This window comes from Lytechinus pictus, chromosome 1, assembly GCF_037042905.1.
Source record: "Lytechinus pictus isolate F3 Inbred chromosome 1, Lp3.0, whole genome shotgun sequence".
NCBI classification, from domain to species: domain Eukaryota; kingdom Metazoa; phylum Echinodermata; class Echinoidea; order Temnopleuroida; family Toxopneustidae; genus Lytechinus; species Lytechinus pictus.
The window spans coordinates 30,722,959-30,742,634 of NC_087245.1; the positions used below are offsets into that span (position 1 = coordinate 30,722,959).

The 19,676-nt window shown below is 36.1% G+C and overlaps 1 protein-coding gene across 1 annotated transcript; it reads right to left on the bottom strand.

Moving 5' to 3' along the window:
• Positions 1 to 4,135: 4,135 nt before the first annotated feature.
• On the bottom strand, positions 4,136 to 14,240 carry LOC129277216 (caveolin-1-like). Its single transcript, XM_064105503.1, has 4 exons — positions 14,073 to 14,240; positions 10,757 to 10,976; positions 9,848 to 9,940; positions 4,136 to 6,568 (listed from the first exon to the last, which is right to left on the bottom strand). Exons 2-4 carry the CDS (start codon positions 10,937 to 10,939, stop codon positions 6,284 to 6,286), a joined length of 561 nt encoding a protein of 186 aa, XP_063961573.1. The 5' UTR covers positions 10,940 to 10,976; positions 14,073 to 14,240; the 3' UTR covers positions 4,136 to 6,283.
• Between the last annotated feature and the right edge of the window lie 5,436 nt (positions 14,241 to 19,676).

Here is a 19,676-nt window from a genome sequence, read left to right on the forward strand (position 1 = left end):
AAAGACTTGTATTTACAGTTTCAATTCAGTATGAATATATCAACTTGAAATTTTATCCATGGATTATTGTTTGAACGAAATCGCAAAAAAAAATTGTATGTATTGTAAATTAGCTTTCATCAATGGTTTAGGAAAAGAATATTAATGTAGGTTAACCGGGGATATTTTCTCGCCTGTGTGTGTTATAATGTAACTATATATTTTCTAAATTTTTGGGGTAGTGAATATGTATACATTGGGGTTTTTTGTACAATTTCTTGAATATTTATAATAAGATTAACATCGGTGTATAGTTTTCATTTATTTTTCTTTCATGTATTATGTTTTGTGGTGAAATTGCGAAGCTCTCAATCTATTTCAAAAAATAATAAAGCCACCCTCTGTATTTTTATGTAGAATGTGTTATATATTTATCATTTAATTATTTATTTATCACGTTTTCTTTAAAAGACAGGGTTGTCCTGTTCAAGCCAATTGGCTTGCTTTTCAGGGGAGCCCTGTCAAATAAACATAGTAACATAACACATACAGAAATAAAAACAGTGATTGAAAATAAATAATGACATTTCATAGAAAAAATATATGAAATGAATATAAAACATGGAAAATAATTAATACAAAGACAAAGTGTAAAGGACAACAATCAATTCAAGTAACGGAAAAAAAGAAAACATAAGACACTGATCGTTTTGGATGGTTACTGAGGATTTTTTTTCAATGTTTCTGGTATTGTCTTAGACGTCTTTTGACGATTTGGAGGGAAGGAGGTGTTTGATTATGAAGTGGTAGGGAGTTGAAAAGTTTGGTTGCAATATAAGAGAAAGAACGTTTTTTGTTTTCAGTTTTGGGTTTGGGCAGCTATAATTGATTGTAACAAGATATCGAGTAGGGTAAATGGTATATTTATGGTAAATTTTATTATTCATGTACATTTTAAACATATTTTTGTACTTGTTTTTTTGTTGATGGAATCGAAATATACACAACAAAAAAAGTAAGTCCCCCCTTGAACAAACATCAATAATTTCCGAACCAAAGCGAGTTTGTGATATATTTTTACATGAGCGTGTAGGTAATTTTATAAGCTACCATCTGAGTAAAAGTTATGGACATATTTTACGTCATGCTTCAGTGAGCACCGTCAGAAGGAAAAAATGTCACTTTTCAAAAGTCACAAGCCAAATATCATGACTTTGAATCCATTTTATTGGAACTGATTCCACATTCTCATCATGAAAAATAGTCAGAAGACTTATAAAAGGTACTTTCTAAAAGACGATACAACTTTTTGGCTAAATTTCACGGTTGAATAAACACAAGTCCAAATTTGCTATAATTGGATTTTTTTCACACATTTTTATCAATAAAAATGATAGAATATGATGACAGTTATTTTTGGGAAGAGTATCTCCAACAATATTCATCGTTTCACGGTTCAATGAAGATTTATTGACAACAAGAAATATGATTTTCAAATATCATAGGCAAGTATTGTTTCATTTTGGTAACTGAAACTGATCTTTTATCAACTTTTTCGTTATGTTCATGACCAATTAACATGCTTCAATGATTCAAAGGCGTTTAATTAAACATTCACGCTTGAATGAACACGTGGAATGTGATTAGCTCTTTTTTGCGTTATTGGAAAAATTACAATTTGTAACTATGGATATATGTCACAAACCTCCTTGCATGGTTCATTTGATTTGATTTTTATGAAAATCCCGATGTTTAATGCATCAGTGAGCACACAATATTCGAAAATTATGCAAATGAGAAGAAAGTTCAAGGCCTTGGCCCCACTCTGTGCCGTATCGAATTGTTATTTTGGTGTGCGCGCCTTTTGGATAGTGTTACTCTGAAGCCATGTGCAAAGTTTCATGAAATAAATGTTTGCAGAAGTAACAAAAACAGTCCATGAAACAAACCCTTATTTCATATTTGTTAAAATGTTGACTTCCTCTCTCATAGACTTGTGTACATTATGGGTGCATATGTTTAAGAATCAGTAACCCCTTATTCAATATGGTGGAACTTTTTTTCAAGGATGTCTTTAGCAATGTCATTTGGCAGTAATGTTTATCAACGTATGGGCAGAATTCTGTGCAAAAATGAAATCGATTTGTTTATTTACGGATGAGTGAGCACGCATCAAAGTGGGAACATTTGTATTTTCAATGTCACAGACTCATTTTAAAGGGTGATATGGTGAATATTGGGGGCAAATTGGGTTTCAAATGTGACTTTAACTGCTGTTGTTTTTAGGATCCATCATTTCTATCACCACACACTTTCCGAACTTTTAACATTTTCATGGTTGAGCGAGCACATTCGAAAACTTAGGAATGAATACTCTTTATACTGCATAAATGTATTCTTTTCCTAACAGTTTCTCATGATCAGTTTGATTTATGGACAAATCAGGGGTGGATCCAGAATTTGAAAATGGGGGAGGGGCCTATAATCGTGGGAGCCACCAACATTTTCAAATTTTAATATGACCTAACAAGTTGTTAAGGATACTACCAAAAACCCCTATGATGATACGTCACAATACAAGGGCCACGGAAAGGTTTTCAAAGTGTGGGGGAGGGGCTTAGCCAAAAGTGGGGGGGGGGGGCTGCCCATGCAAAAAAAAAATCACAATCGTGTGGTAATTTTTTCATTTTTGTACATGCTTTTGGAAAAAAGTTGGGGGCCCCAGCCCCCCCCCCCACCCTGCTTCTGCGGCCCCCGCAATATTGTGCTCACTCAACCATGAACATACGATATCAAAATTGTGTGTGGAGTGGCTAAATGATGGATAGTAAAACAGCATTAACACCATAAAATTCACCTAACAACAACTTTTGCCAAACTTTGTATTTGCACAATCTGAAAAACGACTCTTGTGACTTTCAAAAATGCTCATTTTTAATTCAATCTTTAATTACTCATGCATGACTCAACCGATCAATTTCATTTTCTCCTAGGAGTTGCTTAATGAGTGTAGAAAACCACCTACGAAATATCATATCTCAAAATAATTCCGTTCAAAAGTTATAGTAATTTGATTTAGGGGGGACTTACTTTTTTTGTTGTGTATAGAATTATTGAATCTTCAATCTTGAAAACCCCTAAAATTTTAGCGAATTCGATTTTTGGAATGATACATTATTCACAATACAAGAAAAATTAATTTGATCATTATTGTTAAGATTAAACTGTAAAAAAGGGTTTTATCTTTATTTGAATATATTTTGATCAGTTGGTGTAACTACTCTACGATCTGATCAACTTATTATGCCTAATACTTTTATTGCACTTTCACAAAATTCATTTTCTTTGGGAGGTAAAAAAATTATCAAATTAATGCTTGATTTCTTTTGGATGAGGTAAGATATATTTTGCATGAAAGTTAGTTTGTCTTTAGTGGACCTATAAGCATTGGATCCTGCATGGGGAAACCTAACCCAGTTGTTATGAATTGTAACAAAATGGCCGATCGAGACTGGGGTAGAAGGAGAGAACTTTTCGTTTTTTTGAGGTTCCAGTTTGTGCCCAGATGTCAGGAAACTGCCACTCGTTAGACCTTCATCCATATAATCGTGGTAAGTGCATAATTTCTGTTTTCACAATTCATTTGGAGAAATATTTAGACCATAAATCACCCTAGTCCCGTGAGTATGGTAAAATACACGGTAAGCCCCTGGGCTCCCTGGGTTAGGGGAAACCGAACCATATATAGAAAGCTATTTTAAAGGTAAAAACCGAGAAAAATTTCAGAAGAAGCAATAAGTGATAAGGAAATTATGAGCTTGTGACTTGTCATTCGTTCAGTGAAATTCATTTTGTATTATTTTGTATTTATTGTTTTCCGTTCACAAAATACAAAGAAAGTAACACAATATTACAAAGTTAAATGTATCACAAAGCATGGCAATCATAATTCATGCAACAATTTGAGAAAGTATTTAAACTTGAACTTAGCTAAATAGAAGAGACTTATCAAAGATAAGTAAAACTTCATTAAATTGAATCTGTATGTATTTGTTGCAAGTGTGCGTGCGAATGGCATGGTGGATTATAACAACGATGTAATGATTAACAATTGTAGATTGATCACTACAAAAAGAAAATGACAAAACACCATCTTAAAATGTTTCCAATCATATTTGTATATTTTAAAATAAAAAACACGTAAAAGAAATTTATACATTATGTTATACACTACAGCATATATCTTGTATAGGCCGTATGATTAATGTGATTCAAATAGATGAACATTTTGTCATGGAAATTATAGATTGCTTAACAGTTATAATCTCTATATATACATATATTATAATTATGGATATCAAATAGGTAATAGGGGCCTACCAAATGTCGTGTTACCGAACTTCATGGGTGTAATGTTTAGGGGTGGTTGGCTGAAGCCCCACCCCCCCCCCCCGCATTCCACACACACACAAAATGTCTAAATTTAGGCATTTTTTAATTAGGTCTGTTGCATTGTACATTAGCAATAACATTTTTATCCCATTTATTCTAATGTCTGGTCGATAAGTCCTTCTTACAGTCATGATTATTACATCATTAATCGCTGATTTAAAACTTATCGGTTTATAGTTCGCTCGTTTCGCCCAATTTTTTTATGTCAATATCTGTTTTTAGGAAACTGCATTAATTTACAACGAATTAAACATGTTGAAGGGATAAAATTCACGTCCCAGGTAATGATGGAAGCCTTGTCAAGTCCCACTAGCGTACAGAAGGGGGGCTTGGGGACATATAGACCCCCCCCCCCCCGGATCTAAACGACTGAGAACAATAAAGGAGAGAATGAAGGAAAGGAAAAGAAAAGAGTGACATATTATAATATTCTCTGAATATCATGTCATAATCTACCCCCCCAAAAAAAAAAAAAAATAATAATAATAAAAATAAATAAAGTAGAATAAAATTAATAAATGGAACGCCTCTGGCAGTCTCTCCTGCATTACGCGATTTAATTAACCAGCAGTGTTAAATATGGAAACAACTAGGATGAAAAAAAGATTCACAAAAACACCATTCATAGTGTGATAAATACTAAGTTCATCGACCCTAAATGTCCTTTGACCTTAAACATGTGACCTGAAACTCTTGAAAAAGAATGAGTGATACTTGACTAACCTTGTGTCCAAGTTTCATGCCATAGATCCATGCACTTTGAAAATATAGACATTTGAAAATCTCCGATCATGGTCAAAGTTCATTGACCCTAAATGTGATAAATACTAAGTTCATCGACCCTAAATGTCCTTTGACCTTAATCATGTGACCTAATACTAATGCAATATGAACAGTGATACTGGATTATCTTTATATTTCCAAGTTTCATGAACTCGATCCATACACTTCCTGATGATAATATCTCAGAAACTTAATTTTGGTTAAGATTCCAATGTTGACAACCAAAACATAGCCAAAGTTCATTGACCCTAAATGACCTTTGACCGTGGTCATGTGAACTGAAACTAATGCAAGATGATCAGTGATATTTCATTATCCTTATGTCCAATTTTTATGAACTAGATCTTTATACATTTTTAGTTATGATGGCATTTAAAAAACTTAACCTTGGTTACGATTTCAATGTTGACAACACCGCAACCGCCGTTGGAAAAGCGGCGCCGTTAGTCTCGCTCTATCCGCTGCAGGCGAGGCAAACTTGTCAAAATTGTGTAGCTTTTAAAGACATTTTGCCCAATAAGCCATGTCTGGCCCCCTCAAATATGAGTTACGCTACTATAAAGGCCTATCCTTTAGTTTTGATAAATCCCCCCCCCCCCACAAAAATCGATGTCTCTATTCAAATTCATATCAATATGACAGTGCCCTAAAACGGTTACAATAATAGGACACAAAATAAAAATGTGCTTTATTGGCTAAATCTACCGACTTTACATCCAAATATATTTTGACCGGGCACCCCATCAAACTAAAATATCTGTGTAATTTTGTATTGCCTACATAAAATTCCTTCTCAAGCACGGAACTGGCTGAAAATTGCAGGATACAATATCTTGCTATAGCTCCTAATATATCCAATTTCTATATTTGTGAAGTAAGTGTTGAAAAGAATATTTTGAATGAAAATAAATCACTACCGAGAAATGGTGCTACATAGATGCTATATTTACATTCTAAAGATTCATATTAAAAAAGCTAAACAATGACCACGATACACTGTTGTAATATTGGAACTGGACGATTCTGGCGCATAATCATGGTCCTTCACCAAAGCCTTGAAAAATGGGCGCTAAACTTGGCTGGTTTTCATGTTTAAGGTTATATCCGAATTGTTCAGCCGACACAATGCCCGGATGTTGGAGAAGACCAAGGAGGTCGAAATCCAGATCGGGTCAAGGAATAGTCGAATGCTTGGAGCGAAGAGGAGACTGGAGATCCTGAGCAACAAGTAGACAAACTTGATGACGGGTTGGATCAGCCAGATGATGACGACGTGAAAGAGGGCGAAGGCGATTGCCCAGACGAAGGAGAAGATGGGCCCGAGGATGAGGGTCAGAGTGGCGTACAGGGCGAACTGCAATTATAGTAATGGTAATAATAATAATAATGATAATGATAATGATAATAGTAATAATAATAATAATAATTGTCACCACTGGTCTCGGGAAATACAAACACGAATTAAATAAGTCTGTAGATTTGTTTAGTGATTATGAGCTAGGTAAAATCATTTACCATCTCTATTACTCTTTAGAGAAATAATAGAATACAACCGCGTCTAGCCAGGGTTTAATTTTGGAGGGGCGGTAAGTGCAAGCGAAGCGTGCGAACACTAAAAGAGCGCGCTCCCTAGGGGGAGGGTGCGCGAATTTTTTGATATCTCATCAGATTCAAATCAAAAGAAGGCGTCCTTAATACCCTCAACTCGAATATTGACTTGCTGTGATTACAAAAAATAGTTTTCTAAAAACATTATGAGCGCCCCAAAAATGGGAAAAGATTGAAGAATTTGAAACAATTCCTCTTACTGCGCGAAGCGCGGAAGCTTAAAACGTTTTATATAAATAGAGAACAGAAATGATAGGCCTACAATTGTGCTTACCTTGGTCACATCAGATTTGATTGTAAAAAGTTTATCCACATTAAATTTTGTTAGCTCAATTCGCAAAGCTGAGTAGAAGACGGGTATATAAAGAATGGAAATAGGCCCTATTCCTTCCCGCGATGGCATTGAGGCTCAGATTTTTAAAGAAATTTCTCGGAAACTTTAACCTGTTCTAATTTTGATATTTCTTAGATTATATATAACTCGATTAAGAAGAAAAAAGAGCTCGAAATGTGAAAGGGATGGTGCAAGCTAGAAGAGGGACTTTTCCTTTCCCATGCTCGCGAAGTACGGAAACCTCTGTGATTTATTTTTGAAGAATTTTTTTTTTTGTAATTTCGCTCATATTAAGCGCTTCCTTTTCTTTAAGAAACTTCAGAGATAATCAAAATTTCAAGTCAATGGTGCAAAACAAGACAGGAGATGGGTGTGCAGCGATATAGAATAAAGTTTAGTATCGTACATACTTTTTTTTATATAGCACGGCACTAATTTAATGCCCCCCCCCCCTTTGAGCAGATGCTTTGCCAAAATTACTTGCTGAAAAGCGGAAGAAAAATAGCATTTCGGGATTCGGGGAGTGTTAATCGAATTGAAATTTCATGCGTGAGTGAGCGTGAAGAGCCAAAATTTTGTGTCAATGCAATATGAAAAAAACCTTTTCATACTCTTTGCACCCATGCATACTTTATAACTTCTGGCAAGAATATACGATTCCCACAACCGGGAGGGTAAAAACGGAGTAGAAAAAAGTGTGGGAACGAAAGGGAATGGCAATTTTTTTTTTAATATAGTTTTCCCGCGCAGAGCGCGGAAGCAAAATTTTGTATGAAGAGAGGAAAACGTCTCTTTTAGGTTTTTATTCTTTTGACCCCAAAAAGAAGGAAAAAACAACAACAAAGCTATAACTTTCTTCCCTTTCCTTCTTTCGCTTTTTCTTTTTCTCCTTTTCCCCTTCTTTTTTTTTCATTTTGGGGGCGTTTTTTTTTTTGGGGGGGGGGGGGGGGCGACCGCCCCCACCGCCCCCCTGGCTACGCGCCTGATAGAATATGCCTGGTGAATTTAATCAAAACAAACAAACATATCTCGATAATTCACAGTGGTTCAATTCAACATTAAGGTTAACCTTTAAACAAGGATTTAGATTCACAAAGATTACAATGATTCAAACATATGACCTTTGGAATTCGTTGCAATTTCTTTGTATACAAAAGAAAATATAATATACAATTTATGATGAATTCCTTTCGAAGTATGAAGCAATCCTTGATAAACTAATAGCAGTATTAAAGAGTCACATTCGCGATAAATACATACAGGTTAGCAGTCTGTGGATGATTTAATATTATCTTTGAGCTGTTGGCATGACGTCAGTCTTGTCCAGCCTATCGTGGGCTACGACGTCTTCAAAGGGGTGGTCGAATTAACTCACTCGCAGTGCCGAGGAAGATTTCCTCCAGTCATTGATCATGCAGACAAAACCGGTTCCACAAATGGCGGCCTAGTATCACAGGCCTACCAAGGATGAGAGTTTATCTCGTCGAAACAATAGTGTAAAAACCCTGCAGAACAGCGTTGACTTGGTCTTTGTAGTGACTTGGTTCTGACGGCTAATAAACGGAAAAAATTGGATTCTGACAAAAAATCTCCATACACGGCTTTTAGCATTCTGCCTACGTGGCGCGAATAACGCTCACCCCTGACGTAGCGACAGCCCGGGGCGACAGCGAATCATTGTACGCATGGACGCATCGCATTCCAATACTAGTGTCCTAATTAAACTTTGACAATAATCATAATAATAATAATTTTAATAGCAAAAAAAAGCAAAAAGGAATAAAATGGCTGTTTTTGACTCGCCGTAAGGCCGCCGTAGATTAATTAGCAAGTGGACACGATTTTGAAATTGTGCCATGAAGAAACGTTCAAGCCATATTATATGGAACACATCAAAACTGCTCTTGTTTCCTGTCAAAACAGCACAACGGTTTTGATGTATCATAATGACATATAAAACACTTGTTTTTCCTGCAGAGACATCATTATGTCAATTACGCAGTGGCGGATCTAGCTTTTTGCTAAGGGGGGGGGGGGGGGGGCGGGGGTCGACAAGTTGGTTGGACCCAATACAGATGAGCTGCGACGTAATGCGTCCTACCCCCACCGTAGATCCGCCACTGTCCTGCTTGTGCGAGTCTAGTAAACAGGGAAGGGGGAGTTAGAGTTTGATCCCACAATTTTTTAATTATTATTCTAGGGAGCCCGAGGTGGATATTTAAACCCCTAACCCCCCCCCAGACCCGCCTCTGTTGGGTTATGTAGTAAGATTCTACAAGAGACAGATTGTGTAAAAATATTAATGAGATCGTGAGATGATCATTCTGTTTACGACACAGCACATGACATAGGATTCGATAGGAATAAATGGGCTGCTATGTCGAGCATGCTGCAGCATCAGTCGAATTATTGCAGCTCTGTTGTAAAGAGATGATCCGCTCTCGACCGAGTCATTTCTGCGAGGTCATCATTGTTTGATCAAGATTTTGTAAATCTTTGTGAATTTCTATAGTGAATACATATTATGCAGTTCTGTTGACTTCAGGGAATATCTTTGGGCGATTAATGAGGTCACTCGAAAATGATTAAAATGTAATCATTTTCATTTCAACTTTAGTCTTACTTCACTCCTTAATGGGTGAATTTGACACTCATTTTAGAAGTTTGTTATTGATATGATATCATACTTACGTGAGTGTATTTGAAAATCGATTCGTTTACTTCTTTCATGAAAGGAAATCCCATAACAGAACCAGATTCCTTGAAAGTCTCATCGTATGCTACCTACAGGAAAAGGAAAGTGAAAATAATGGATAATGTTAAAAACGAGAGACGATTTAAATTACATTAAAAAAAAACACATTATACATCATTATTTGTCTATTATGTCTTTTGCATGCAAAGGCTTTATCAACATGAAAGAAATATGATATTCTTTCTTGAGATATTTACTGAATTTATATAATTCATTCTTAACCAAAAATACACATTTTCAAATTGGGTTATTAGGAAATTTATTCATAAAGTCTAACGACTTTCATCCTGGAGTACGAACCCCTATTACAATTCACCGAAGTTTTTTTATGTAATTAAAATGTATCTATTATAGTTTTATTTTTAAGAGGAAGCAGAGGAAGAGGAAGAAGAAGAAGAAAAAGAAGAAATAGTAGAAGAAGGAAAAAAAAAAAGAAGAAGAAGCAAAAGAAAGAAAGAAAGAAAGAAGGAAAGAAAGAACGAACGAAAGAAAAAAAGAAAGAAAGAAAGAAAAGAGAAGAAAATAAAGAGGAAAAAGCAAGTATACTTGCTTCTTCATCCTCTTTATCATTTGCTTCTTCTACCCCTATATCTTCTTCTTTTGTTCTCCTCTTATAGGAAGAGAGACCCCCCCCCCCCGGAAAGGAAAAAGCAAGTATAATTGCTTCTTCTTCCTCTTTATCATGTTTATCATTTGCTTCTTCTTCCCCTATATCTTCTTCTTTCGTTCTCCTCTTACAGGGTAAAGAACTCCCCCCCCCTAAAAAAAGAAGAAAAAAAGAAGAAAAAAAACAACAAACAGGCCTACAACAATAAATTTTTAGGAAAACTGAAAACACGTAATACCGGAACATGAGGGGTAAACTTGTATATATCCTCATTCTCCTTGTTGTCGTCGTCTGTGATGACATGAACAGAGCTTGCACTTCTTGGAGTGAGATCCGAATTATTATCAACAGTGGAACCATATTGAGGTACCGGTGGGTTGGTGCCTTGGGGGCCTATGTACGGATTGATGGGCTGGTCCATCGCTTCGATGTTTTATCACTCTTTACTCCAGTGGGTTCTGAATTTATGACGACAACGATGACGACGATGATTATTACAAGAAGGTGATTGGATGGCGAAGAATGGTGATGGTGGTGACGAAGATAGTGGTAGTGCATGGTGTGGTAAACGAAGATGCTGATAGTGATGTTAAAGGTTGTGATAACTGTGATTGTTGTAATGGTGGTGATAATGATGATGGTGATGATGATGGTTATGATGACGATGATGACGATGATGGTGATGATGATGGTTATGCCAGTGATTATGATGATAACGATGATGGTGATGATGATGACGGTGGTTATGATGATGATGATAACGACGATGATATGTTGTTGGCAGTGTTGTAGTCAAGGCTCAAACCTCCAAGGCCAAGGCTTTGATACACAAGGCAAAGGCTTCAATACCAAAGACCAAGGCATGGAAACCCAAGGCCAAGGCCTGAAAACCTCAAGGCCAAGGCATTTCAAACTTACGATATACAGAACAATTAGCTAACAATGCTTAGGTGGCAGACATCACACATGGCAAAATGTATGTGAGCGAAGCGAGCGGACTGAGCGATAAAAAATGTTCACCCTTATACATTTAAAAGAAAATAATTTCATGAAAGATTTAGACATATTAAAATGAATATATATTTACCTTTGTACATTTAATACATTATTTTTCTAGGCGATTTACATTGCAATAATGATTATTACCACGGTCATCTGATCCTGGCATTCTCAACGTATGTTTTTTCTCCACTCCCTGAGACAGGGGCGGCAGATCCTATTTTTATTGGGGGGGGGGGGATTCAAAGCCAAAAAGGCACTTATATATCAAAATGGGCATTTTGGTGCAAACAGATACATGTATTTTTAAAATGAGATTATCAACTGCGTGAAGTAGCTGTGTGTTTTGTAGAAATTAAGTTGAGCAAAGCCTTTTTAAAGTGATTTCCAATTGATAAGATAGATATTTTGATTTAGGTTTTACTTCTCAGCGAGAAAGCGTAGCGCACAAGCGGTTTTGAAAAGAAAAATCAATTCTGAAGTTGTAAAACTTGATTTTTGGTCAATGGGGCGGGGGACGGTAAATCTTTATTATTTCTTGAAACATTTAATTAATTATCAATAATTATCAATCATTTATTATTATTTTTGTTAATTATTATTTCTTGAAACCATATTGACACAAAAACAAACACGTTGTTTATTTCCTTGAAGCTGTAGAGAAATGAAATTCACTGTCGAACCATATATGATTAAAAAGAAGTAAAAAAAATTTCCTTTGAATCTGAGACACTTGACCCAAAACAAAATGTATACAATTTAGAAAAGATGTACTGCCTATCATTATTAACTAATTTTCAGTATGTTCTGCCTAACCAGCCACCCCCATCTTTCTTACGCCCTTACATGTGTCTCCCCCTTCTCCTCTCCCTCTCTCTTCCCATTCCTCTTTCTCGCCTGTTTAAAAATAAATCAGAACCCCCCCCCCAAAAAAAAAAAAAAAAAAAAAAAAGTTCCACCACCAAGAATAAACTTAGAAAAGGGGGAAAAGGGAAAGGAAAAGGTGGAGTAAATGTGATATTATTTTCTAAACATATTGTCACAATCTATCATTAGCTTTTCTTATAGCAAGAGGGTGAAGAATTTTGGTCGCTAGCTCGCTTCAATCACTTTCATTTTTTTTGGCAGAAATTTTGCTCTATATGCCATGCTTGGCCTCTCAAAATTTTTGGCTCATCATGCCATTACATAGCCCATTTGGATATGACTTAATTGAAGACTGTGTTCAAGTTTACCAAATCTTTTCAGAATATCATTAAGACTTAAAACATTCTTGTTGGCCAAAGAAAATAATACAAGGAAAATCCTAATGGAATAGAAATCAACCTTGATATAAATCGTTCTTTAGAGTTAGCTATATTTAAAGAATGAAAATTGATGTCAAAATTGCAGTCAGATCTGTCAGAATTATTCCTGTCATCAAAGCACTATACTCTTGATCATAATCATTATTACTGTCTTTATTATCATTATTATTAATGTTGTCCTTATCATCATTAGTCATGATTACAACACATTACCAATAAATAATGTTATTTTTCGTCACTGCTGTTTTCTTTATTACATATGTGATGATAATTCTTGGTAATGGTGATTTAATGATTACAATTGATGACCCTGCTAGCTCACTTACTATACTGCTGCTGTTACTGGTGACTGGTAGAATTGACCATTAGTGTCATTGAATATACAGAACAATTAAAACATTTATAATTACTTGTATACAAACAAATGAAAGTACAAAATAAAAAATGCATTGAAATTTCAAGGCTCAAAATCCTCAAGGCCAAGGCCAAGGCCCTCTCAAGGCCAAGGCTTGAAAGTTCAAGGCCAAGGTTTTGATAAAATAGGCCTTAAGGCGCCTTATTAAAGGCCAAGGCCAAGCATCAAGGCACTACAACACTGGTTGTTGGTGGTGGTGGGGATGGTGGTGGTAGTGATGATGATGATGATGATGATGACAATGAAGTTGATGATAATTTGCTTTGGTGCAATGATATAGCAAAGTCTATAATAAAAAAAAAATCAATCATCCAATTTCATACTTCCGAACGGATTAAATTTGGAATTGTAGCCTGCTAAATGTCGATCTGTTTTCATGTACCAGGAGTGAACTATAAGCTCAAAAAAACAACAACAATAAAATCAGATTGGTAGGTGCTTAAACACTGTTCGATATAATATTAAGATGTTACGTTCAATATTGTTACACCCATTGCAAGCTTTACATAAATGATTAATATTTGAGTATCAATGATATTCAATTTTCTTCTGTTTTTTCGTTACTCTTCATTATACATGTATATCATAACTAGACTACATGTAGCATCATTGTTGGATATCTTCCCGTAAAGACTGAGAAGACCGCTCAGTCTTCAAACTGGATTGATCAGGGTTTCTCTTTAGCACCGCCGCAACACTTCACTTCTTGTTCCTAATATGATTCCGATAATTTTCAAATCTACATGATATATACACGAATATTTTTCTCATATCATAAAGACATTATATCTAGTACAAACGTGAAGTGATAAATCTTTAGTCAATATACTAACCTGACAGTGTATAACGGGTGAGTTTCCAAAATCAAGATCCCCCAGATCCAGGAGTCGGCAGAATTGATATCACCACCCTAATACAGCTACAATCCGTAACCTGTCTTTTAAATTGAGGCCATGCATTATTGGATAATAGGCCTAATCCTTTATGATAATTATGAATATAAACAAAGATTACGAGGAAATAGTCATACTCTCGACGGGCTCACGTGGAATTTAGTATCGGAGCACTTTGGACTTGATATCCTGGCAGTGATTTCCCTATTGAATGTATTATTGCTCCAGTTATTGTTAAAGGGATGATGTTACTTAAAGGGATTTGATTTAAAAAACATAAAGGATATATAAGAAAGAAACTTATAATGGCACCACGTGAACGTTCATTATGGTCTAGGGTCTAGTGGTTCTGACTCTCTTCCTTCAATGAGAGAGTCCTGGGTTCGAATCTCAGCCATATTTCCTTCAGCAAGAATGCAGTGGCGTCATTAGCCAGAAATACGAGGGGGTCAGTTATGGCATATCGATCAAAATTGTAAAAAAGTTGCGAGCAAAAATTGCAAGATGTTTATTACAAAACAATGAATTCGATTCTAATTTGTTTACAAATTTTCGGCATTACTCCTATTTGTTTAAGATCGGTGTGCTCGATCTGTAATGAAAATCATAAGTCAGAAAAAAATTGGAACCAGTGGGATTCGAACCTGCCATCTATTGCTTTCCGGGCAGCGACTTAACCACCAGGCTATTCTGGTTCACGGCTAAGCCACAATGAACTGGAATTAAAAAAAAACCTCGATCCTCTTCTTTCCGACTCATTAGTATCCGAATGCCGTCCGCCGTGGACAATATATAGTAAATGAAGAGGCTTTAATAGGAGGAAATTATAATTTGTTTACAAATTTTCGGCATTACTCCTATTTGCTTAAGATCGGTATGCTCGATCTGTAATTACAGATGATTTTCAAGTAGTGAAGAAGGAGGGGCCCGGGGAACAGAGAGAGAGAGAGAGATAAAAAAAAAAAGAAAAAAAAAGTATGAGAAGGAAAGGTGAAGAGTAAATATGACGTCACCTTTAAGCAAATGTTTGGCCCCAAATCATCCTGGCATCGCACCTGATTCGAGTTGCTGTTTCTCTTCTGACTGTTGTGTATATGTGTATGGGGGGGGGGGGGTCGCGATCGGGTGCCTCTATGTGGACAGGGTCGGCGTAAGGAGTCAGGGAAGATATCAATTTACGCGACCTATACCTCACATTTTATGCCCTTGTTCTCTTTTCCCTTTTTTCTCTTGTTTTTCATCATTTGGAAAACCATAGAGGGGTGATCGCTCTGCCCCCCACCCCGTAGCATCACCACTGGAAGCGGATATGTTTTGTATCACTACATTGTCCTTTTATTAGAATAGGCAACTACAAAATATTACAAATGAATATTTAAAAAAATATTGATTGTGATATGACATCATTTGCACATGACAGGACGTGTTGCATACTTAGTATGTGCACATCCTTTTCCGTCATCGCCGAGAAACAAACTTTCATTTATTTGACAAGAAATCAACTCAATTTCAATTTAATCGAACTTGCCTTCCTCCCACCGTTAAGTTTCTTCTTATAAAAAAAAATCACATGGGATTTAAGGGGGCACGTACATTTCCACCCTTTCTTTGTCATTACTTAGTGAACGCTCATCTTGGTCTAGTGGTTCTGTTTCTCTTCTTTCAATCAGAGAGTCGTGGGTTCGAATCTCAGCCATATTTCCTTCAGCAAGAATGTAGTGGCATAATGAGCCAAAAATCATAAGGGGGCCAAATATGGCGTATCGAGCAAAATGTATAAAAAGTTGCGATTTAGCAAAGCGAGCAAAAATTGGCAAGAATTCTTAGTCATTACGGACCTCCATCATGCAGGTGCAGATTGTGGGGTGTGTAGAGGCAGGAATTCCCGTTTGCTCCAAATTGACGTTATATACCGTAGAAATAACTAACTGGGCCATATTCGGATAGCCATGGTTTAGTTAAGCCTGGTTTAACTTAGACCACATTTTTATGGAGTGCTAGTTGTCAACTTATTCATCAATTACAAATATTGTTATCATGCTAAAAAAATAGTTAACATTTTTATTCAAACGTGTAATGGGAATAGGAAAATACAAATATAAAATGAATATTTATGAATTAATTGATAAATTGGAATTGCCACGAATATGGAAGATATATTATGAATTCCAGCATTTCATAGAAGTGTGATTTAAAATTATAATTTAGACTAGGGATAAATCATCCAATAAATCCGATGACCGGGGTAATAATATATCTGTAAAGCGCTTAGACACGTCGTTCCGATGTATTAAGCGCTATATAAAAGCGGATTATTATTATCATTGTTATCATTATTATCATAATCCGAATACCACCCACTGTCTCTATTCTGCTAGTCCATATCGCTCGTTGTGCGCAACCGCAAAACTATAACTGTCTATTACCAATCCACAACATTCATCCTATGCTTTCAATTTGCACCAAGTAATGATGCATGTAATATGAACTTCATCATCATCATGGTAATCATCATCATCATCACCTGCACCATTATCATCATCTTCACCATCATCATCGTCGTCGTCGTCATCATCATCATCATGATAATCATCATCATCATCATCATCATCATCGTCATCATCATCATCATCACCATTATCATCATCTTCACCATCATCATGCATCGTCGTCGTCGTCATCATCATCATCATCATCATAATCATCATCGTCATCATCATCATCATCATCATCACGATCATTACTATCATCATCATCATCATCATCGTCATCATCATCATCATCATAATGATAATCATCATCATAATCATCATCGTCATCATCATCATCATCATAATGATAATCATCATCATAATCATCATTGTCATCATGATCACGATCATTACTATCATCATCGTCATCATCATAATCACAATCGTCGTCGTCAATTTAGACAGTATTAGTATTATTAGTGTTATTATTATTAACACGATCAGCATCATCACCATTATCATCAGCAGCAGCGGCAGCATCGACATCATCATTATTATTATTCTTATTAATGTGCAAGTAAAAAAAAATTATAAAACAGGGGCGGCGGAGCGAGGTTGAAAGTGGCGGGGGGGAGGGGGCGGCACAGGGAAACAGGGCACCTATTTTTTCGAAAAGGGCACTATCTTAAAACAAAGTAAAATACTAATGTGCCCCACTCACGACTCATGAAAGTTAAGGCAAGTAGGATTGTTCTTCCAAGTTTTTTTCCTTTATAAATAGTAACATATAACAATGAGAATATTGTTTTCTTGTTTCATAACCAATGATGCTGTTTCTTTATGGGAATTTGCCCAAGTATTGTAAACGCGGGCTGTTCCTGTCGACAATTTTTTTGGGCAATGGCTGTAAGGTCCATTTAAAATAAGGTGGTTTTTTCAAGAATCATATAATAGGAACACTGCTTTGTTCCAAATGAAAAGGGATGCCATCAGAACATTAAAAGACTTAACATTTTGAACAAAGTACAAAAGAAAACGGGCGTTTATCAAAAGTTTATAAGGGCGTCTTAAAATGGGGCATTCAATAAGAGGTTTAAAGGGATGAATTTCTTATCAAAAGAAAAAGAAGTAGCGAAAGGGGCAAATCATATTTTGAAAGGGATTATGCGATTAAAGGATGCACTTGCAGAAGAAAGCAGAACGCTGAATAAAGAAACTGGGCGCTCATCGGGCACGAACAGAGTGGTGTTTATAGAACGTACAACTTATCTAATATGAAGAAGAGGCATCTATATGAGAAGGCAAAGGGCGCACATAAAACGGGGTTCTTTCTCATGTGAAAGGGGCACAGAACACGTTCGTGAGGGGCACTTTTCATGGGTAGAAAGGGGCACTGATTCGAAAAAGGAGCTTACAAGAAGATACAGGGGCACTTGTTCACACATAAAACGGGTCCTTCTCAGGTGAAAGGGACACAGAACACGTTCGAGTGCGAGGCCGGGGCATTTTTTGGGTTAAAAATTTGCACTTATACGAGAAAGGGCACTTGGTAACACATAAAACGGTCCTCCTAAGGTGAAAGGGGCACAGTGCGCGTTCGTGAAGGGGCATTTTCTTGCGTAAAAAGGGCTCTTCCAGTGCTTCAAAAAGTGAGGGGCACTGTGCACCCCCCGGCCCCCAGGATAAACTTTAGTCAACTTAAGTAATATTTATGTTTTTTATGTGATTTCACAACAAAAAACAAATGAATAACGCCTCATCTGCCTAATTTTTATAGGTTCACATAATTATTCACATCAACAACAAATTACTGTAAATGACCTTTACATCATTTAAGGGCATATCAAACGTAATTGTGCCCCTGATAAAAGGATTAAGCACCTTCAACAATTCTTTCTTATAAGAAAAAATGCATTCATCGTGTGCCCAAAGGCCTTATATTATTCATGATTCTTTACACGACCACTGTACGTAAAACGACCGCACTTTCCAATTACGTAATCTTATCTATGTCAGTCATGTATGTACACTCATGCCTTTTGGGTGAACAACTCAAAATACTCAATCACGGAATAATTTTGACTCATAATGTTAGTAAACACATTTCATATTCAATCCTTTCACTCGGTTGAAAAGACAATATAACTTATTATCACCCGTATCAGACATCTGAGCTGGTCATTTACAAAACCGTATTTCCCTGTATTTTATTATTATCAGGAAGGGATAGGTATAATGTTTGTATTTTCCTCGGTCTCAATGCGCGTATTGACTTTGCATGCAGAGACGACGCAAAATATACCTTTGTATTTTCCCTGGTCTCACATCCGGGCCTTTGAGGATGCGAATGAAGTGATACGCTTCATAATGTTCCGCGCACCAACGATCTACGTCATAATAAAGACAACGCTGGATCTGGGCGCTTGCAAGTACGTCATAATGGTAAAGTGCAGAGCCTAGACACTGATATTATCATGACACAACAGAACTCTATTCTTAAAAGATATCACTGTTATCATGATTTTTGCTCTAGATATCTGATTTGGATGATAATAAAAATATTGACTGCACTTCTTTCGGGGAACATCAGATATATTGCCCTTAAAAGACCCATATTGCCCTCGTCTAAAGACTCGGGCCAATATGATTCTTTTGCTGGCAATATATTTGATGTTCCCCTCAAGACCAGTCAATATTATATAATTAATTTCGATATCAAGCAATTTTACTCACGTCATTGGGCTTGTATCACGAAATAAAACGAGATAAAAGATATCTCCGGGCAACATTTTCCCACTACAAGAAAAATAGCAGCACGCCCCAAGCGATCGTATTCATATAGCCGTTTCTGGCGTCAATTCACATATTCACATATTAACAAAAATAACGTTCACAGAAAAAAATATAAAATTTCATCCTGTATACGATAATGAATGAGAGATTAGCTATTACCCATCCCAATGAAATAGACTGAAGTGTTGAATTTATTTATATATATATTTTTTTACAGAACTCGAGGCCTACATCGATGACTATATAATTTAGTCATTATATTGATTAAAAAAATTAAAGT

What these genes read in the sequence shown, in the direction of transcription:
- LOC129277216 (XM_064105503.1), bottom strand. Translation starts at nt 10,939, where the DNA reads ATGGACCAGCCCATCAATCCGTACATAGGCCCCCAAGGCACCAACCCA. An exon ending in AGTTTACCCCTCATGTTCCG is followed by an intron (nt 9,941 to 10,756) that starts GTATTACGTGTT and finishes CTTTTCCTGTAG; the next exon opens with GTAGCATACGATGAGACTTT. An exon ending in CGATTTTCAAATACACTCAC is followed by an intron (nt 6,569 to 9,847) that starts GTAAGTATGATA and finishes CTATAATTGCAG; the next exon opens with TTCGCCCTGTACGCCACTCT.